General features: G+C 38.9%; 1 protein-coding gene across 3 annotated transcripts in view; it reads left to right on the top strand.

Moving 5' to 3' along the window:
- Positions 1–23,658, top strand: part of ncana (neurocan a) — a 95,500-nt gene that overhangs the window by 46,335 nt on the left and 25,507 nt on the right. For all 3 annotated transcript variants that reach the window (XM_079612918.1, XM_079612917.1, XM_079612919.1), the window contains exons 7-10: positions 1,600–1,692; positions 3,088–3,525; positions 8,066–9,313; positions 18,253–18,357. In XM_079612918.1, the coding sequence (XP_079469044.1) occupies positions 1,600–1,692; positions 3,088–3,525; positions 8,066–9,313; positions 18,253–18,357 (1,884 nt within the window). The remainder of the gene's footprint in view (positions 1–1,599; positions 1,693–3,087; positions 3,526–8,065; positions 9,314–18,252; positions 18,358–23,658) is intronic.

Below are 23,658 nucleotides of genomic sequence, written 5' to 3'. Positions count from 1 at the left end.
ATCGAGGTGCCCGCCTAAAAACAAAGGGAGATAGGTCTTTCTCAGTTTATGCGCCAAAATTATGGAATACTCTTCCATTATCTATCAGAGTTTCCCCTACATTAAAAATATTCAAAACGTCGATTAAAACGTACCTTTTTGCACAAGCATACTAAAATGCATTTTAATGCTATAGCCTATTTATTTCTGTAAAGATCATGTGAGTTGTCTATTTTATTGTTGTTACTTGGTTTTATATATATAATCTTTTGTATATGTTTCTTGGTTTTAATTTTTTGAAATGTTATGCTATCTGTATGTGCAGCTGTATTTAGATTGTGAAGCACTTTGGTCAACACTCGTGTTGTTTTTAAGGTGCTATAGAAATAAACTTGACCTTGACCTTGACCACACAGAAAAAAAACGGTACAAAAGCTGTCAGTGGGATAAAGGTTCTAATTTTAACTATTTAAGGTACTAATATGTGACCCTGGATCACAAAACCAGTCACATGACGCACGGGTATATCTGTGGCAATAGCCAACAATACATTGTATGGGTCAAAATGATCCATTTTTCTTTCATGCCAAAAATCATTAGGATATTAAGATCATGTTCCATGAAGATATTTAGTAAATGTCCTACCGTAAATATATAAAACATGTATTTTTGTGAGTGAATGCAGCACAATCGTGAACATAAATGCACAACTTTAAAGCAGATTTTCTCAATGTTTAGATTTTTTTGCTCCTCAGATTCCAGATTTACAATAGTTGTATCTCGACCAAATATTGTCCTATCCTAACAAACCATATTATTATGTTTTAAATAAATAGTTTAATATATAATATTAATACATAATATATAATTAAAATAACAGTAGTAATAATTAGGGCTGTAAACGATTAATCGCATCCAAAATAAAAGTTTGTGTTTACATAATATATATGTGTGTATTGTGTATAATTATTTTGTATATATAAATACACACACATGCATGTATATATTTAAGAAAAAATTGTTATTTACCTATATAAAATAGTTATATTTATTTATATATAATATAAATTATTAAAAAATATATGCAGTATGTAAATGCAAATATTTCTCAAATATATACATACATGTGTGTGTATTTATAAATACAAAATAATTGTACACAATAATCGCGATTAATCATTTACAGCCCTAGTAATACTACAAATAACAAATAATAATACAAATAATAAACAAATTTGTGGGTTAAAAGTCACACAAAATAGTTTTTTGTCACACAGGAAATGGAAAGTCAAGTCAAATGCATTGCTTTATGAGACAATATCTTTCACCATTTTTATATACTTCACCATTTATTTAAATTTGGTACTCCATGCATTAAGAAAATTTGCAGACTTTGCACAGTATACATAATGCATACTAAAAAATATATTTTTTTGTATAGTAGATGCAGATGATATGTCATTCTGAAAGTACCCTTAGACGTTTGACTAGATTTATTTATCTGACAAGACTGTCCCTGGTAACCGAACCCGTGACCTTGACGTCGCTTGCATGTGCTCTGCACTTGAGTAATGTGTTTAGAGAGAGAAACTGCAGTAATTGAATTGAATCCGTCGACAGCAAAGAAACCGCAGAAGGCTGTGACGGGCATCGTGAAGTCCTTGCTGAGACCGTGGAGGTACATGACTGGAGACGACGACGCTTCCCCCACTGGTACACTTCAGTTACACACTCCACATTCAGCATTAACCAGTTCAGCCACTTACAGGTGAAACTGGCAAAATGAGAATATAGTGCAAAAGTTCATTTATTTCAGTAATTCAACTTAAAAGGTGAAACTAATATATTATATAGACTCATTACATGCAAAGTGAGATATTTCAAGTGATGATTATGGCTTACAGCTTATGATTATGAAAACCCCAAATTCAAAATTAGAATATTGTGAAAAGGTTTTCATAAGCTGTAAGCCATAATCATCAAAATTATAACAAATAAAGGCTTGAAATATCTCACTTTGCATGTAATGAGTCTATATAATATATTAGTTTCACCTTTTAAGTTGAATTACTGTAATAAATGCACCATATTCTCATTTTTCCAGTTTCACCTGTAAACGGAGTCCAGATTTCTTATTACTAAGTCCATCAGAACATCTAGTTTGTCATTGGTAAAGGGAGCATATTTTGCCTCATATGTCCATATGAAATTTGCATTAAAAATTGTCATCATTTTGATTTTCGGGTCCATTCCTCAGCTTCTGTTTAGAACAGGATGAGAGTTAAAGAGATTTTGAAATGACCTTGCAAACATTTTTTTGATGTTTTGATTGATAATTAAAATGATGCAGATTTAAATAATCACCAAGGTGATGTTGCATATTTTTAAAAGTTAGAATGCTTTGAAAACTATAAGGAAATCGGTCATATTTTCCACCAAAAGTCATGGAGTTACAGTATATAAATGAAAATGTATACAAAGCTTAATGTTACATCGACCTTTCTACCACGTTTTCAAAAGATCAAAAGAAATTAATACTTTCATTCAGTAAGGACGCATTCAAATTGATCAAAAGTGACATTTATAATGTTAAGATGTCAAATAAATGCTGTTCTTCTGAACGTTCTATTCATCAAATAATCCTGAAAAATAAAATGTACCACGGTTTCTACAAAAATATGAAGCTGTTTTCAACATTGATAATATTCATAAATATTTCTTGAGAAATCATCATATTATACTGATTTCTGAAGGATCATGTGACACTGAAGACTGCAGTAATGATGCTGAAAATTCATAAAAGGAATAAATTACACTTTACAAAATATTCACATAGAATACAGTTATTTTGAATTGGAATAATATTTCACAATATTCCTGTTTTTAATGTATTTTTCGTCAAATAAATGCAGCCTCTGTGAGCAGAAGAGACTTTTAAATAATTATTAAAAAATCTTACCGATCCCAAACTCTTGAATGGTTATGAATGTTGTTAAAATTAGTTATTTCTCACACTTGCCATGCAAAGTTAAATCTGATCTATCCTGTTTCACTTGGAAATGTCATATTTGTAAAGTAAACATTGTTTTTCCTCTGACTGTGTTCCAGACGCACAGCCGGATCTTCCCGACCTTCATCCCACTAACTGGACCGGACAGGTGGATTTGGACAGAGATTTGGATCTGCACATGGCCGCTGAAGCCCCCGAGCTCTCGGCCGAGTATCTGACGGCCCGTCTCCGAGCCGGAGACACGTCTCTGGACTGGAGCGGACAGTTGGACTCGTTCCCAGACGGAGAACATGTGGTTCCGGCTCCGGGGTCAGATCCGGGTCCTGGAGGCTCGGCCACAGAGGAGGAGGATGAAGATCTATCCGGTCAGTCTGTCAGTCCCACAGCTCCTCAAGGAAAGGGCAAGAGTTCCCTCAACAACATCGTCAGCTCACTGTGGAAGCCCTGGAGCTACTTGACAGGAAGTGATGCGGACGGGACAACCAAGAGTGTGACGCCCGTGATGGACACGCAAACCCCTGCAACTCCTGACTCAGGTGACTACTATGTTCATGTTTCTTTAGTTCTTCTCTATATCAGCGTCAGTGTTTCTGAACTCCTGAAACGCCTCCATTGTAGTCTTGAGTTTCTTCCGGGAACAAACACGTCACAATATTCCTCATTATAATAATTAATACGCAGAATAAAGGGGCGGGGCCTGGTTGAGTTACTTAGTAGTGTGTTAAACTGGCGGTTATGGCAAGGGGCGGGACATTTCCCAAACACACTCGAAGCCCTCGACCAATCACAACACACTGATCCAGCCGACCAATCAGAGCACAGTGTGCTTTTCAGGAGGAGGGGCTTCATAGAGACAGGAAGTAAACAGAGCGTTTCTGACAGACTGGGTAAGAGAGGATATTAAAGTCCTCCTGTGGTGAAAATCCAGCTTTTAATGTTGTTTATGTCTTTTTAATATGCTTTAATAAGACAAAGCATGTGTAAGTTCATAAGTCGACAGCATTGCTGAGTATTTTCTGCTTAAAACTGCAGTGAACCAAAGACAGTCTCAAAAACACGGTTTGAAATCGCTGGTGTTTCTGACGTCACACACTACCTTGTAACCAATCAGATCAACGTGTGATCGTCAACCAGTGGATCTCTGAGTGAGTGAGTGAGTGGAGGCGGGGCTCATTTGCATATTCATAGAACCGCGTATACTAAATGAGGCAAGGGTGTCGAGTTACATTCAAGATATTTTAAGGCATAAAGAAAACATTTTCAAGGAAAACACTTTTAAATATGTAATTTTGGTGATTAAAGATGAGTTTTAAGGGATACAATTATTGACTTCATGGAGACTTTAAAAAATATTCATCTGTATATTCCTGTAGAAACATATGAATAAAAAAAGTGTCCATCCATCCCAGTCGAGGAGGCCTGAACGTTAAAGTTTCAAGATAATACTTGAGTTAGTGTCCTTTCTGCCTTCATTAATACAGATACCTTGTCTGGTCCAAACTGAACCCGACAGCATTAATGTTTAACGTCAAATGGAAACTTAGGCCTGTCGCCTACATTATTAAAGTCCATTTTCCATGAAGGCAGGATTTCGGCTCTGTCCCAGTGGAAGCTTCATAATGAAGGGTTGAAAGCCAGAAACTGGAAAACTGCTACCACACTGTTCACTTATGTGCGCTTACTGTACGCTTGAATACTTGTGTGGTTTATTCTGCTGATATACCAAATATACACGGGACCTCATGTATGAAACTTTCCAGTGATTTCATCCTGAAAGTGTGTATACACGCACAAAAGCTTGAATCTGGGCAAAATTCCCTTTATAAAACCCAGTCAGCGGAAGATTGTGTTCATGCATCTCCACCCCGTCTCCTCCCTGAAATGACCATATATGGAGCTTAGTTTTACTATGCATGACGTAATCTGCATATCATTTACATATGCATATTCCCATTCACGTGATACCATGTTTAACTGAACAAGACATCAGGAAAATATGAAATGCAGACTATAAATGCCATTTGTGCAGTCACATTGCTAAACATCTTTCAGTATCCTTCTCTTGTTTTAGAATAAATATATATAAAAAATAGTTAAAAAAAATATTCTCATTCTTTTCGACTGGCCAAATAGCATTTTTAATTGTTTTAAACTAGTCAAATTTATGCAATTTTGCCTGCAAGGTAAACATATATTTTATGGTGTTTATATATTTTTAATAGGGCTGTCAAACGATTAATCGTGATTAATCGCATCCAAAATAAAAGTTTATGTTTACATAATATATGTGGGTGTACTGTGTATAATTATTTATATACATAAAAACACACACAATCATGTATATATTTAAGAAAAATTGGTTGTATTTATGTATAAAATATTTATATATAATATAAATTATATAAATGTATATACAGTATATAAATGCAAATATTTCTTATACATGAATGTATGTGTATTTATACATAATAATTATACACAGTACACACACATATATTATGCAAACACAAACTTTTATTTTGGATGCGATTAATCACGATTAATCTTTTGACAGCCCTAATTTTTAATGGTATTTTTTGTTTAACTTCTGGATAATGACTTTATGTAATTTGAGTGCTTAACTCCATTAATGAGAGTGCGATATTTCATGTAAATGTGTATACACATAAAAACACTTTTTAAATCATTCTGTTTTCTTCATTACTCCAGGATTTCAGACCACTCATGCATTAGGATGCTGCTTTAGGCCAGAAACACGTACACAAATGAAGCCGCGAGCGTTTGGCCTGCAGGCGTACTTAGATTATTAGCTTCTAGCAATGCAAGATTAATTTCACACACAACGGCACGCAGTTCATAACTGAATGCAAGTAGATGCGCTGGCCAAGTGCTTAAGTTTGTTTTTCTGCAAGGCAGCTCACTTGGTTTTGGAATAGCTTCTTTATTTCTTTTTTTTGTAAAATCACATTTGATGTAAAATACCCATTGCTTTTCATCCATCAGCTAGTTCTTCTTGCTGTGATATTATATTGCATTAAGTGAAAACATATGGGATTTAATTTTGTGAGCGGCACAATGTGAAGATCAGACGTCTCTGACGGTTCTCTATGTTTTAATAAAGAATCAGTGTTATTTCAGTATTATTTATATACTATTAAAGTATGTATTAGTATTTTGAATTAGTTATATATATTTTTTTTCAAAATTATTTTTCATTAGGTGCTTTTATTTCAGTTTTATGTTTTTGTAATTTTTGTACTTCAACTCATTTTATTTAAGTTTGCTGCCAAAGCAACTTCTTTCTTTCTTTCTTTCTTTCTTTCTTTCTTTCTTTCTTTCTTTCTTTCTTTCTTTCTTTCTTTCTTTCTTTCTTTCTTTCTTTCTTTCTTTCTTTCTTTCTTTCTTTCTTTCTTTCTTTCTTTTTTCATCTAATTAATTTTTTTATTTCTGCTTTACCTTTTTAATAGTTTTAGTTTTAGGCTTTTGCCTGTTTATTTCGCCCCAATTTGAGTCAATGCTCAATCACCATATGTTAGAGCCAAACTGCAGATTTGAGTTGACAGATTTCACAGAAAATAATTTTTAGCTTCAAACCTGAATTCCATCCAGTCAGACTTAGAAGAGATCAAACGCTTGATATTTTGAGCCGGTTTTAGAACACATAGTTTACGTTTGTCATGCGTCTCCTAGCAACGTGTTTTTGCTTGAGTTTGTGTCATTTAGTGAATGCTGCTAATTTTGTCCTCTATAAGCATTTAGAAAGACAGCAAGTGCATGATGCCTAGTGCTTTAAAATCTGTTCAGATTATAAAAGTCATGTAGCATTCCTGGCTTTAGTGGTAAAAATGGTGCTGATCACCTCAACAAAACACATAACTTGAGAAATCATTAGCACAAACGGACATGAACACATGGGGCCCTATCTTGCACCCAGCGCAATTGACTTTGAACACCGACGCATGTATCATTCCTATTTTGCACCCGCGCACAGCGGACTTTTCCCTCCACAGACGCACGTCGGTAAATTAGGGAATGAACTAGCGCTCGCGGGGGGCGGTTCCGCGCAAAGAGGAGTGTGTTCCGGCGCAAAACTGCCCTGGTGCTATTTTCCAGTTTTAGAAAGCAATTGCGCCACTGACCAGGAAAAAAACTGTCTAAAGACAGTGTCGCGTTGCGCGTTAGTGATATGGTATTTTAAGGGCGCGTGCTTGGCCATAATGCAGTGTGTTAACGCGCATCCACTTTGATTCTCTAATAATTATAAACAGACGCAGCAGTTTTCATTTTTGCAAATCATACATTATTACAAGGAAAAATATTAACACACGAGGGAGGTTGTGTCCGTGAAGATGTGAAAAAGATCTATCTAGATTTAAAAAAAAAAAAAAACTAGATTAGGCTACACATTTACCCGAATTATACGCCTGTTTAACCGAAGCTAATTTGGGTGGGTTTCTCCCATCATCCCCAGTGTCACTTCTCTGTGTTTTACGGCCCTGACGAGAACGTCGGTCTCTTTGGCTGTGAACTGCTCCTGGCGTGCGCTGGCAAATCCGCCGTTATAATAGCAATCCGCCGTTATAATAGCAATCCGCCGTGGAACAAGCGCGTCTGCTCTTAAAGGGAATGTGAGAGGACGCTCTGATTGGTTTATTTCACGTAACGCCCAAACCACACCTATGAATAATGAAGCTACTTCAGACCAACCCCTTTTAGATTTGCGCTGGGCGCAAGAGTCGTTTATCCGCCGGGAAAATAGCAACAGCGCCGGGATCCGCCCACAAAGTTACTTGCGCTTTGCGCTTTGACACTTGCGTTTCAGATCGTTAAAATAGGGCCCATGGAGTTACACGCTGAAGTTTGATTCAGATAACTGATCTTAAAAATGAGCAACAGTAGTAGTGATGCTTGACCACTAACAGCCTGAAGTCTTAGACAAGTAAATAAAAACTGGAGTCAAGTGAATAAGTAATGAGAAAGTCTGGCAGACAGTTCGCCGGTCTCTCGAGACAAAAAAAAAGCACTGCTGATTGAATAAACCACCACAGTAATCACAGCTTGTGTTTGTCTTCACAGGGTTGGTATCATTGTGGAGTCGCTCATGGCTGTCTCGTCCTTCATCCGTCACTGATAAATTAAGCACATCCAGAAATTCGGACGTGTCGACGTCAATCCTGCCAAACACCACGAGTGACAACCGCACGGGTCGACCTGCACAGAGATTAGGGGATTGGGTCGCGGTGACCGAAATACCTGAGCAGAAAACCAAAACCGGCGAACCCAAAGTCTCTGTATCAACGGAGAATTACTCCGGAGAGAGCAGAGTCCTGGAGACGGAGGGCAGCTCGTGGGGAGATACGTATCTGTCGTCCCAAACGCCGCTGACAGTGGTGACGTCGAGAACCGGTTCCCTCGCCACCACTGGTTCCGGTTCCCTCCCCACCATCGGTTCCCTTGCCACCGTCGGTTCCGGTTCCCTTGCCACCTCCGGTTCCGGCTCCCTTGCCACCACCGGTTCCCTTGACACCACCGGTTCCCTCGCCACCACCGGTTCCCTCACCACCACCGGTTCCCTCGCCACCACCGGTTCCCTCGCCACCACCGGTTCCCTCACCACCACCGGTTCCCTCGCCACCACCGGTTCCCTCGCCACCACCGGTTCCCTCACCACCACCGGTTCCCTCGCCACCACCGGTTCCCTCGCCACCACCGGTTCCCTCGCCACCACCGGTTCCCTCGCCACCACCGGTTCCGGCTCCCTCGCCACCAACGATTGCCTTGTTACCACCGATTCCGTCGCCACCACCGATTCCGTCGCCATCACCGATTCCGTCGCCATCACCGATTCCGTCGCCACCACCGATTCCGTCGCCACCACAGATTCCGTCGCCACCACAGATTCCGTCGCCACCACCAGTTCCCTCTCCACCACCGGTTCCCTTGCCGCCACCGATTCCTTCGCCAGCACCGGTTCCCTCGCCACCACCGGTTCCCTTGCCGCCACCGGTTTACACGCCACCACGGATTCCCTCGCCAGCACCGGTTCCGCACACGGCCGTGAGGCCCGTGGAGAAATCCAGTACAGACGCAGGAACAAATCCAAGCGACCCAACCCAAGCACCACTGAGATGACGACAGCCATCGTCCACAGCACAGCGACGCCCTCTGGAGTGTCTTATAGTGCTGAAAACAGTGGATCGACCATCTCCACATCTACAGACGAGTCACGAACGGCAAGCTTTGGAACAACGGGAACCAGAAGCGTAGAGTCGGATCTGAGCAGCACCGAGGCCGTCGGGAAGAATCACTCCATTGGAGAAGATGGTAAGATTTTATGTTTTCAATCAGGCCCCTACGCAAGGTTTTATAAATGCTGATGTTGCTAATGATTGTTGTGGGATATTTACGTATTACAGGAATCACGCGAATTATATACAAAGTTCTGTCATGAAACTCTAGATGGCGCAGGCTAATAGGTCATAACTCAACCTGCTCTTAATCACATCATTATCTATAGGGCACAGCTGATTGGTTCCTGCTGTATCAGTAGCCAAGAGCTTGGGTGCTTCACCTTCAAATATACGGGTAGTATTTGCCTTAGTTGTGCAGCGTGCTTTCAGAAACCCTCCACCTTCCCCAGCTCCACCTGTATAGATCTGCTATGGGTAATTCATGTACGCTATATTGGTCTTGCTTGCTCACGGCAGCGTGTCGTGTATGTATTGGCAGTAGCAAGTCCCGTACTTTACATTTACATTTACAAATGAGGAGAGTAAAAGAAGTAATCAAACAAATAATAGGACAACAATTTTCAAGTAAATGGTAAATGGCCTGCATTTATATAGCGCTTTCACAGACCCAATGGCCACCAAAGCGCTTTACATGTTGCCTCACATTCACCCATTCATACACCGACAGCGGTGTCAGCCATGCAAGGCGCCATCCAGCTCGTCGGGAGCAGCTGGGGTTAGGTGTCTTACTCATGGACACCTCGACACTTGGTCAGGTGGAACCGAAGATTGAACCACCAACCTTTTAGTTTGTAGACAACCTACATGAACCACTGAGCCACTGCCGCCCCTAGTAGTGTGACCCTTCCTAGTCTAACGCAGTATATGTAATAATAAAAATAAAAAAATAGAAGAGAAAAAATAACATAAAGTGTTAGTATTAACGGATCAAGTGTTCCAAAAAAGATGCGTCTTCAGCCGTTTCTTGAAAATGGCTACTGACTCAGCTGGGAACAGTCTAGGTAAAGATCCGCGAAAGTGACTTTGTGCCTTTTTGAGATGGCACCACGAGGCGACATTCACTTGCAGAACGCAAGCTTCTTGAGTGAGTTCAGGTAAAAGGGAGCAGAGTTCTGTAGCCAAGCGCCAGTGCCTTGAATCTGATGCGTGCGGCAACTGGCAACCAGTGCAATTTAGTGAGGAGAGGAGTGGCGTGTGTCTCTTCGGCTCGTGAAACACACTCTTGCTGCAGCATCTGGATCAGTTGCAGAGGTTTGACAGTGCAAGCTGGAAGGCATTACAATTGTCCAGTCTGGACAGAACAAGCACTTGGACATGGAGTTGTGTAGCATGCTCTGATCGGAAGGGCCTGATCCTCCTACTGTTGAATAAGGCGAATCTGCAGGACCGGGCATTTCTAGCAATGTGGTCTGTGAAGTTCAATTGATCATCAATTACAACTCCAAGGTTCCTGGCTTACCTTGATGGAGTTATGGATGACGAACCTAGCTAAAGGGAGAAGTTGGGATGTAATGTTGGGTTGGCCGGGAGCAGCTCAGTCTTCGCAAGGTTTAGTTGAAGGCGGTGGTCCTTGATCCAGCAAGAAATGTCTGTCAGGCAGGCTGAGATGCGAGCAGCTACCGTCGGGTCCTCTTGTTGGAATGAGAGGTAGAGTTGTGTGTGTCATCAGCGTAGCATGGATAGGAAAAACCATGTTTCTGAATGACAGATCCTAGTGATGACAAGTAGATGGAGAAGAAAAGTGGTCCAAGCACTGAGCCCTGAGGCACTCCAGTAGCTAGATGTTGGGACTTAGACACCACACCTCTCTATGACACCCTAAAGGAACTATCTGAGAGGTTGAACCATTGCAGTGCGGTTCCTGAGATGCCCTTCGTCTTTAGGATTGACTGGAGGATGAGAAGTGAGGATTTGTAAGACATGTTTTGTGTAAGAAAGCTATATACGAGGAGGGCGTGAGTCATCATGAATATTGATATGTTTCACACCTGAGAAGACAAAGACCCTCCCCTAATGGCCCTATCAGGTGGGATGTGAGGGAACTAGAACAAAGAATGTGGAGAGATTAAAAGAATTGCTTTTTTATTATTTGGATTTATTTACAACACAATATAATCCGAAGATACATAACGAAGGACAAAAAGGCACATTATTGAACAGGAACTGTTTCAGGAATGGCACAAAGGTGTGTGACTGTTCAAGTCTCTTGTTCATGTACAGAGACTCGTGTGAATGTTTAAGTCAGCAGGACTCATCAGTGGCATCTGGTCCATGTAAAAAAAAAACCTGTGAACATGCTGATATCAGGCTGCACGATTTGGGGGAGAAAATCTAATTGAGATTTTTCTAGTTAAAATTGAGATTTAAAATTCACAAAAATACATATAAAGAACACCAGGTATGTTGTGACTTGTAGGCATATACTTGTAGGGCTGCATAAAATACTAATAACAATCATTTTAAAAAACTTTTATTAATGGGGGAGAGAAATGCAGGCGGCCTATAACTATATATAATTTTAAAGGAACACTTCACTTCAGGAACACTTGAGAAAAATATATGGATTATCATATGTTACTTCAAATGTTATCATTCGTTATGAAATGAGATTGGAGTAAAAACATGTAGCCTAATGTTTGACACGTTTTGCTTTCCAAATGCACAGCGCGAGTGTCCCAAACTCACAGCGCTTGTAGAGACCATTTACTAAAGCGATCGAGCCACTCCTCACTATGAAACATTATTGTTACCACATTATAAACATCTACGTTTGAGCAGATATCCACGAACACCGTATTAGGGTGTTTAAGTCATTTGCGCAGGTTACATTTAGATCGATTATGTGGACAAACATTTAGTTTCTTTAGAAAAGTGCAACCTTATAAAGCCAAAAAATTTTGTATGAGTTTTTTTTTTTACTTAAGTTGCTGCAAAGAACCATTAAACAGCCCGTTTTCCTCCTGATTTGAGAGCGTGTCCTGATGGCTGCACAGTATTTACACCAGATCAGAGATGTTGAATAACCTGTGAATCAGATATGGCAGGTGGGTGGACGTCCAGGTGCGGGAGAGAGACTCTTGTTGGGTTTAATTATGTGAGGAGTGTGTGCTTTGGGCGGAGAGCTCACCCAATGAATATTCAGATCGGTGCATGAATATTAATCAACGCCCACATGTTTGCTTATAATACTACTGAGAGTTTGCGGCCAGTTATGAATATTTGGATGTCAAAATGGACAAAAAATCACTTTCACACTAGTTGTGCTGATTGTCTGGCGTAGCAACGTTATTATTAATGAACACATGGCAGATAATCATTACATTTCATTGATTCGCGGTCTGATGTGTCTGATTCACTTTTCACATGATTCAGAATCATTTGAGACACAATATAACACTTATTAGCTATGCTCATGAATATTAATTACATTTGGATTGTTGTGGGATGTAGGTCAGCGAGGAGCTTTTATCATTGATATAAAATAAATGATATATCGACTAATCTATATACAGCCTATTTCACTTTTTGTAATGGCTTTTCAGTCACGTGTGTGTGTGTGTGTGTGTGTGTGTGTGTGTGTGTGTGTGTGTGTGTGTGTGTGTGTGTGTGTGAGAGTGTGTGTGTGTGTGTGTGTGTGTGTGTGTGTGTGTGTGTGTGTGTGTGTGTGAGTGAGTGAGTGAGTGAGTGAGTGAGTGAGTGAGTGAGTGAGTGAGTGAGTGAGTGAGTGAGTGAGTGAGTGAGTGAGTGAGTGAGTGAGTGAGTGAGTGAGTGAGTGAGTGAGTGAGTGAGTGAGTGAGTGAGTGTGTGTGTGTGTTCACACTCGTCTTCAGCATCTGCTCTGATTAATGTGTGTATGTGTGTGTGTGTTCAGACTCGTTGTTTACAGCATTGCTCTGATTAACGTGTGTGTGTGTGTGTGTGTGTGTGTGGTCACACTCGTTGTCTTTAGCATTGCTCTGATTAACGTGTGTGTGTGTGTGTGTGTTCACACTCGTTGTCTTCAACATCTGCTCTGATTAACGTGTGTGTGTGTGTTCAGACTCGTTGTTTACAGCATTGCTCTGATTAACGTGTGTGTGTGTGTGTGTGTGTGTGTGTGTGTGTGTGTGTGTGTGTGTGTGTGTGTGTGTGTGTGTGTGTGTGTGTGTGTGTGTGTGTGTGTGTGTGTGTGTGTGTGTGTACAATCGTTGTCTTCAACATCTGCTCTGATTAACGTGTGTGTGTGTGTGTTCACACTCGTTGTCTTCAGCATCTGCTCTGATTAACATGTGTGTGTGTGTGTGTGTGTGTGTGTTCACGCTCGTTGTCTTCAGCATCTGCTCTGATTAACTCTGACTCTCAGGGAAACTGTTTTAATGCACAAGAGCTCGTCACTTTCATGACTGCAGATCCTCTTATGTTAGTCTTCAATCAGTCTCTGGCTGCTAACCGGCTTCTCTGTCTTAGGCACTGATTTCTCCGGTCATGTTATAAGCAGTCGGACTCACACAAACTGACATTCTCTAGTGTCTCCCGTCTGTCGTCCTGAAGAATGCCAGAGTTGACCTTCAGTGTTACATCACCTGTCAATCACACGAGCCCTGTGGCCTGTCCAGACTGACATGTGGAGGAAACACACTGATGTCTGTAGCAAATATATTGAATATATATATATATTAACTTTGTTTATATGTTTACAAACTTATTTTATCCAGCTAGTGGACAACATTTCTCCTTTTCATTTCGTTTCATGAAGTATTAAAATAACTCAATCAAAAAATGTTTAAACAATATATAGATATTTTTAGAAAAACTAATAAAAGTGACAAAATAAGCTTTAATTATAAGGAAACGCGGAAATTCTCAAAATAAAAACGAATTAAAAAGATCAATAATAGTATATCAGTGATATCAAAATAACATTGGTCTGTATGTTTAAATCTGTTTTATTTCGAAAAAGCCAGAAAATGTGATCTTTTAAATATTAAATATTAAACATTTTTATCTAGCTAACAGGGTTTTTGTTTAAAATGGTATCTGTATTATTTATAAGCAGCGTGTTAATAATATCATTGAAGTGTTGTGAAGAAGATTAAAGCACACGCTGTGTTAATGTGATGATGTGTAAGTAAATGTGCAGCTGTGTAAACACTGAATTAAATCAGTGTGCCTGATGGGTTATTCTTTCCCCCTGACGATTGTGTGATTATCTCTCTCTTAATATGCTATATTTGCATATCGCTCTGCTTTGTGAGGTTAACAGGGCACATGCATAGGTGATTTTTAACAGTTGCGTATAGTTTTCTGTGTACAGTATATCCCATCATGCCATGCTGGTGTGACCTCAAGGCTCGTTTGCATTTGTGCTAAAAACAAACCAATTAGGGCTGAAACGATGGTTTGTCATGTGATGTCGGTAATTAAGTGAAAAGGGGGCGTGGCCTGTGGAACGACAGGATGATTGGCGGGTTGCTCTCAGCACAGTTACCATGACAACAGAACCCGAGTGCATCCAAGAGAATTTGTGAAGCCCATCAATGTGAGAGAGAGAGACAGAGGAAAAGACAAAGACTAATATAAATAAATAAAATATACAGATACAAACCTGTATGAATTTCTTGCTTCTGTGAAATATTCTTATATTGACATTCACTGTTTTGCTCAGTGGTTTTCCAGAGTTACGAGCCACTCAGTATTTTCACTGGCCACAATTTTGACATCGATACCATTAAGGAAAACTACCATATAGATATTTTTTATATTATCTCATAATTTGGCAGCAGGGATATTAGGCTGCTGTCCCTTTAAGACCTGACGCACGGATCCATTACACTGTTACACGGGTTTTCTTTCTCAACTGTTTATGTTCAGAACTGACTGTGTTTACGTGAATACTCGCCAAGACCAGCATTTTTACATTATTTTGTGTATTTGACTAAATTAAAGTGCAAAATTAAAAGTGCAATAAGCAGAGAAAACAAACTCAGTTTAGTACTGAGAGGTATCAAGCCGGAGCAAATTAAAGGAGTGAGTGAAGAGAGGCGGGTTAGTGTGTCACTCGCTGTCGGAGAGATGAGAGAGAGAAAGAGCAGCTGCTATCGTCTATTCTGCAGAATAATATTGAAAGCGTTTCAGATATTTATATATATATATATAGAAAGTTGTGGGATTTCAGGTGTTGCGTGATATCTCTGCGCCCAAGTAGCAGTGCTTCGCCCCAATATAGTCACAAGTCAATATCTGCCTAGGAAATCAATCGCCTAGTCTTAAGGCCATTGCACACTGAGTCCGAAATTTTCGTATGCGTTTTTTGGTATTCGTGATTCGGTGGCTCTGAATTGTCAAACACCATTCAAACTGCTTGTTACGGATGCGAAAAACGCAGAAAATCTTACCCGTTTCGATTTTTTTTATGATGGACGAAAGTTTCGGAGGCAGTGTGCAAGCGTGATTGACATAACGTGAGGGCGTATTTATTTTTTAACGTGCAAAAATTTCGGATGCGAATTTCGGACTCAGTGTGCAATGGCCTTTAATCTACATCGCTATTTGTACTCGTTGTGAATACGCAGACCACAAGAAGTAAGTAGTTGCATTTTTTTGTTCGTTTTTTTATCACTTTTACACAGGACATGCTAGCTGGCAACAAAGGATTCCATTCATTATGCTAAGCTAAGCTAGCGGCGACCCTGCTAAACTAAAACAATGCATGCACTGAGACAAAAATGCATTTGCCCACCTATCTAAATGTAGCAAAGACGGTGAATAAGATCTATTTCAAAAAATGGTAGAGTGTTCCTTTAACTATACATACTGTTATGCTGCCTATATAATGAATTACACAACCAAGCAATGAAAAAAAGCGTGTAATTTAGACCGTAACATTGACTTAACATAGACCGTAACTTCAGAGTCCCTTTCAAAGTCTTTCTCCTTCATTAGCTCTTTCCACCTGGGAAAAGCTATCCTCATATTTACCCTTGTTTTTTGAATTCGCCGGTCACGTTTCCTTTTAAATTAAATTTTGGCATTCCTCCTGTGGCTCGGCATAAGTATGATCCTGAATTATGAAGTACCGTACAGTGCAACCTTTCAAATTTACCGGGGCATTGACACGCACAACGCCTCTCTCCTCGTCCGCTTCTGCTGGTGTCAGTCACGTGACGCTCTGAACGAAAATACGTTGTGGAAACGCGCTGAGGTAGGCTAGTGCTTTTTGTCCCTCTCTGCTATTATAGTTTTTCAAAATGGCGGAACGACATGGAAGCCTCCGTGGACTTACCCGTCCAATGTAAATAAAGATAAGAAATTCTTTGCGTACGAGGATAAGTCAGATCATTGGCAGAGGTAATTTTACACCAATGAGGACATATTTATAAATAAAGACATTGATTTTAGCTAATAAAATACTTTAAAAACTACAGAGTGTACCTTTAAAGGTTTTTTCTTGAAAATAATTATTCATGCCTTAAAATATCTTGAATGTAACTCGACACCCTTGCCTCATTTAGTATACGCGGTTCTATGAATATGCAAATGAGCCCCGCCTCCACTCACTCACTGACTCACTCAGAGATCCACTGGTTGACGATCACACGTTGATCTGATTGGTTACAGTTCTATGAATATGCAAATGAGCCCCGCCTCCACTCACTCACTCACTCACTCAGAGATCCACTGGTTGACGATCACACGTTGATCTGATTGGTTACAAGGTAGTGTGTGACGTCAGAAACACCAGCGATTTCAAACCGTGTTTTTGAGACTGTCTTTGGTTCTCTGCAGTTTTAAGCAGAAAATACTCAGCAATGCTGTCGACTTATGAACTTACACATGTGTGTCTTATTAAAAAACACCACATAGACACATAAAAAACATTAAAAGCTTTAAATTGTACTAGTGTGTCTATATGGAGAGACTGCGTTACATGCCACTGATGAAAGTGTTAATGTCAAGCCCTGTTTATATGTATGTGTGTATGTGTGTGTGTGTATATATATATATCGGTTTAGGATATAAGGTTTGGAGCAACATGAGGATGAGTAAATGATGATTTGTGATGTCTTTGAATGTATATCACGTATATGTCCTTGAGTCTGTGAATTGACTTTCACACACAAAGATTTTTCGTACCACTGCATCTTCGATTCTTTCTCTCTCTGTATATATATATATATATATATATATATATATATATATATATATATATATATATATATATATGGTGATGTGGTTGATGTGGGATTGTCACAGTGCAGGTCAGCGGTGAAACTCATTCAGTGTGTGTATTAGAACGAGCTGTTCTCTGAAAGCCATTACAGGCCTGACCGAGCGCACACACGTGGAGTAATGAAGAGAGGCTCGAGAGAGAGCGCAGCTAAATGATAGTGTTGTGTTTTCAGACTGACCGACGGTCATCATCATAACGTCTGCGTATTCTGCTCAAGATCCACACACTCACATCGACTGACAGGGGAAGTGACCAAACGCAGCTTATCTTTTAATCTAGAACTCATGATGCCACAATAATAGACCAGAACGCAACATAAATACATACAGGTGAAACTGGAAAAAATATAATATGGTGCAAAAGTTCATTTATTTCAACTTAAAAGGTGAAACTAATATATTATATAGACTCATTACATGCAAAGTGAGATATTTCAAGCCTTTATTTATTATAATTTTGATGATTATGGCTTACAGCTTATGAAAACCCCAAATTCAAAATTAGAATATTGTGACTAAAGCTTGAAATATCTCATTTTGCATGTAATGAGTCAAAGTCAAGCATCACTAATATTATTGCTCATATCAGTGTTAGATATTTAAACAGTTTTGCAGCAAGTAAAGGAACAAATCTAGTTCCTGTCTGTCAATAAAGTGCCAGCGCTGTAACGTAAGACAAATGTGTGCGCGCGCATGTGTGTGTGTGTGTGTGTGTGTGTGTGCTTTATAATCACAGACAGATTGTGATGGATCACCTCCACAGCACCAGTGACAGCAGTGTGTGTGTGTGTGTGTGTGTTGCAGTGGACGACAGGTGCAGTTGTCTTCACGGAGGGACGTGTCTTCCTCACGGAGAGGCTTTCCGCTGCTTCTGTCCGCAGGGATACGCAGGAGAGAGCTGTGAAATCGGTGAGACTTTAAACTGTTATTTCACCCAAACATGAACGTCTTCTCGCCTTCATGGCGATCCCAACCTTTATTTCTACTGTGGATCAAAAAAAGAAAAGAAAATCTGCGCTTACAAAAAGAGACCAGCTCCATAAACACATCATTACTGTATCCATTTGAACACACGGCTCTTTCAAAGTTATGAACAAACAGTTATGATAATAGAATGTTCAGTCAGACTGGAATGGTTTTTTTTAAACGTTTTAGTCTGACATTTTTTAGAATGTTCAGAGAACATTCAAAAGTAACAGTTTCGGAATGTTTGATGAATGATAGAATGTTCCCTTGATGTTTTTTAAACATTTCAAAAATGTGAATGTTCAGAGAACTTTCAGAAACATTTTTATAACTTAAAGGGGTGGTATAATGCCCTTTTCACAAGAGGTAAAATAAAAGTGTGTATGTGACGTTTTAGCTCAAAATACCCCACAGATATTTTTATATCGCATGTTAAAATTGTCACTTTTTGAGGGTGAGCAAAAACACACCGTTTTGTGTCTGTTCCTTTAAATGCAAATGAGCTGCTGCTCCCGGCACAGGGGGCGGAGCTTCAAGAGCTTGTGTCCTTTTACCTCACACACACACACACATGCACTGAACATTTCACAAACTTTAAGCCTTTTATGTTCAAACCGGAGTCAGAAAGATGGAGAGACTCAAGAAGAAGTGACAACATGTAGAAAAACAGGACATTTCTGAACGGTTAGTTGATGAATTTATGCAAATTATGTGGAGTTATCTTCTAGTCATTGATTAGCATATTCTGTCTTGATAATCTATAAATCGTGTTCCGGGGGCGCGGTTTATGTAAATTATAGGGTTGGTGATGTCACTAACCCGGGAGGAATGTCGTGTAGTCTCTACCAGCCGTTTGTTGTAGTCCTTAAAAAGCGATTTCTTTAAAAGCAAATATTATTTTTAACTCATAAACTCATTTAACTTATGTCGTATACAGTCTGTCCTTGCGGAAAACATCAGGAAACATTCGAATTCAAATGATTTCCAGGCCTAAAATTGCTCTTTGTATATTTGTATATTAGATATTTACAAATATTCTACAAAATTATTTAAAAGGTATGAAATAATTTGAAAAGTTATGACATTTAATTTGATCAAAATGTGTGACTATCCTGAAATCACAAGATTAATTTTGTTTAAAATATCAAGGAATTTATTTTTTGTGTGTTATTCAAATTTGCATGAATACCTAGAGGAAAATATTCAACTCTGTCTCAGAAGTTTCTCCTCAAATATGAGAAATATAAATCGATGATGATGATGATATTTTAGTATGATTTATATTATAGTGTTTTATATATATATATATATTGAATTAGCTTTTGTTTTTATATTTTCAGCTTTTAGTTGAATTTTAGTTTAAGTTTTAGTAATTTTGTTATGTGCTTTTTTTCCAATTTGATTAGTTTTTGTTATTTTAAATATTTCTATGTATAGCTTTATTTTTATCAGGATGTTTTTGTACTTTAACTTTTTAAGTTGCTAATGGAACATTTCTAATTTTCATTTTAAATTTTTTATATCTAATATTTATATTTTAGCTATTTTTCAGTCATTTCAATTTCCTTTAATGAGTTAAGGTGTTAAAAACAATAACCAGTAAGAGCACTGTAAAAAAAAAATTGGTTTAACTTAAAAAAGCAAGTTACCTTAAAATGTTTAGTTTGTTGTAATTAAAAATTTGAGTTAATACAATGAAGAAGAATGGTTAAATAAACAGAAACTCAAAATAATATGTGATCTTCACACATTAGTTATCGAAGTTGATTTGACAAAAGATAAAAAGTTGTGAGAAATCATGAAAATATTTTTTTACAGTGTGTTTAACACTATAAACTGAATATGGAACAGCTCAGGTCATTTGATGAGAAATGTTTCATATCGAGATCTTTTGACAAATTTTGACTTCAGATCATATCTCCTCAAATCTGATCTCTTCTGAGGCTATGTTTACACGGAAACGATCTGAAGAGAAAACGCAAAAGTGGCGTTACGTTATCACTTTTTATTCTGCGTTTAGACGAGCGTTATGGGGGGGAAATCTGCGTGCATATGGTGACGCAAAAGTGTGTGAGATTGGATGTAGTGTGCACTCCAGACGGCTAGGTGGCGATGTGAAGCACTGAAAGTGAAAGAGACGCTGATCATAGACAGTATATAAGATGGACACCGCGACCCCATAGATTCCAACGGAGAAAAGTGAAGGCCATTTGAAGCACTCACTTCCTGATCGCCAGGCTCAAACTGAGCTTGGTGACGTGAGCCTGTCTGACAGCTGTCAGTCTTCTAGTAGCTGTGCCGAGAGAAATCTGAATCATTCCCTTCCGAGTCTCTCAGAGACGGAGAGCGTGAGCATTAGCTGTCCATGAGCTAGCAGCGGAAGCAACTTTATCTCTCTCTAAGGGCTTCTCCCTCGACTTTATCAGACTTTATGCCTCCACGTCCCCCCGATTGCCTGCGAGCTTCTCCGCCGGTCTATACGGTAATTTCTTGATTTTGTGACAGAGAGTCGAGTGGTTATGACGCAATCGTTAACCTATTTTTACAAAAACTGCCTCTACGGGGAGTGGACATAACGTAAGATACAAGGTAATGGAGCCTTTTATACATTGTCGAGTTTCTTTAGAAATAAATAATGGACAAATGGAGTCTTTAAACGCCTCAGATGTAAAGTTATTCGCTGTCAAAGTGACGCCAAAATGAATGGGAGTCAATGGGATGCTAACAGCAGGTGATGGCTTGATAGCTAATGGCGGCGCCCGGGGAAGCTTCGGATGGATTACCCTCTTGACACTGACACAGTTTGTCATGTTTAATACGGTAAAGCTGCTGCTTTTACCCTCGGCGCTCTTCGCGTGTCGCTCAAAAATGACAGAATTTTTTATTTATTTTGTCAGTGAAATTAATGCTATATTTTAGTTTGATAATGTTTTGTTATTTTCCTGTACTAGCGCATGGCTGTGACGTAAACGCGTACGCGACGCCTTCACTGTCTAGCAGACTTTTGCGTTTTTACCGCTTTTACCCTTTAGACGGGAACGCGACGGTGGAGCGTCTTTAAGATTTCCACTCTGGAGGGTGGTTTCACTTTTTTGCGTTTTTAAGCCCCAAAAACGCCGTCGCAGTGTAAACGAAAGGCACATCCCATAAAATATTTTTACGTTTTCACCCGCGAGCGTTCTCGTGTAAACAGGGCCTTATGCTGCCTTCACGTGCTGTGGAAAAGATGATATTTTCCACTTGTGAACTGGTATTTACCAGTGTGTTGTGTTCAAGTGCTTTTGTTGTCGTGTAGGAAAAAGATGGACTCACAGATCCAGACCTCTGGGTAGGTAACACCACATAACTTTATTTTTAAAACTGACACTGAGTGTTAACGCATTATATTACAATTGTTAATGACACAACATTGTATAGGCTACAAAAACAATCCACTAACAGTAGCAAAAAACGTTTAGTTGTGTACAATGCTTACCATTCACAACGCTTGCGTCGCTCTCCGCCATGGTGAAAAGGTCAAAGGTTATCTCATCTCGGCAACTCGTGCATCAAAATATTCTACGAGTTGCCCAGTGGAAAATACCACATGAGGGGGTGTTCATGTGCATTTTCCACGTCGGCTTTTGGTATTTACCATAATTACCATAGCACGTGAAGGCACCATAAAACTCTAGATGTGAGACTTTCTCAGCAGAAACACCCGAGAAACTTGATGTGCCATTTCTCTCAGAAGGAGTTTTTTTCAATGTTTAAATGCAGCTGCCATATAAGCAGAGGTCAATACAGAGGTCAGAGGTCATGTAGTCCATCATTTGAGACACAAAGGTGTGCTTTTGGGGGGTCAGAGGTCATGGGAAGGCTGACAGGTTTATTGTGACCTCATATTTACAGCAGTGATGAAGGTCAATGCTAATTCAGTGTGCTTTTATTATAATGAAATGAGAAGGCGAACTGCTTTAGATTAGTGGAATAAATTAGGAACTCCAAGGCACTCGAAATAAGTAGAAAAAAGTTTAAAAGCCTTTATTTCATTGATGGCTCAAAACATTAAAAATGGTGACAGATCCACCTGTGCTTTACATGCCTTCGTCAGGGTGTGTAACCAACAACATCTCAGGTTCGTTTTTAACAACAGTTAATTCATCAAATTGCAAACACCTGGTCACTCTGTGTAAAGAGACAATTAAGAAAATTGACCTAAATAGACCCATAGAAGATATCCCAATAGGCTACCAATAGGTCAAAATGCGCCAAACTATATTGTATACATAACTTTTTTTATAAATCAAATTACATTCATTGAAATTCAAAAATGAAACAATGTATAAATCATACAATGCACAGCGCAGCCAAAAAAAAAAAAAAAACTATACCAATATCATAAATACCAATAAAGTATGATGCAAGTCAAAATGCACCAAACACTATTGTAAACATGACATAGCTTCTTTTTTTATAAATAAAAATACATAAGTCAAAAATCATACAGTGTGTAAATCATATAGATACACAGCGCAACCCACAAAAAAAAAAAAAAACTCTATACCAATGTGGGTTTTGTTCCTTGTTGTTGTCTGTCATGTGATTCCCTGTTTGCCATGTGCCTTGTTAATTGTCTGATCATTGTTCCCATGTGTTTCTGATTAGCCACGCCCCCTTGTTATCTTGTTTAGCTGTGTATCTATACCTCTGTGTTTCAGTTGTTCGTTGTCGGTCGTTGTTTGTGATAGCTTGTAGCTGTCTCCTTGTTCCTGTTCTGAGTTTCTTTGTTTACCCTGGATTGCCTTTTTGTATCATCATCATCATTATTATTATTATTAAAGTGCTCGCATTTGGGTTCTCTCTGCTTCATTCCTGCCTCAGTGTTACAACCAATAGCATACCAATAAAGTATGCAAGTCAAAATGCACAAAACACTATTGTAAACCTAACATACCTTTTTTATACATCAAAATACATATGTCTAAATTCAAAAATCATACAATGTGTAAATCATTTAAAAAAAAATCATAAAAAAAATATCACAAAAAATCTAAAAAGTCTAATTCTCCATTCAAGCCTGGAAATGTAGTTGCTTTCAGTGTAAAAAAATCCAAAAAGACTCTCTGTAAAAGCCTTTTAACCCTAACATTGATTCATTGTAATTAAACAATATTTAATATAAACATATTTTTACTCTTTAAACAAAAAATATGCACAAAAATGCCTATTTTAATGGAGGAAAACATTAGTTGTAGTCTTGTA

Source organism: Phoxinus phoxinus (genome assembly GCF_949152265.1).
Source record: "Phoxinus phoxinus genome assembly, chromosome: 5".
Classification (NCBI taxonomy): Eukaryota; Metazoa; Chordata; class Actinopteri; order Cypriniformes; family Leuciscidae; genus Phoxinus; species Phoxinus phoxinus.
The sequence above is the reverse complement of the archived record's forward strand: the minus strand, read 5'-3'. Positions and strand labels throughout refer to the sequence as shown.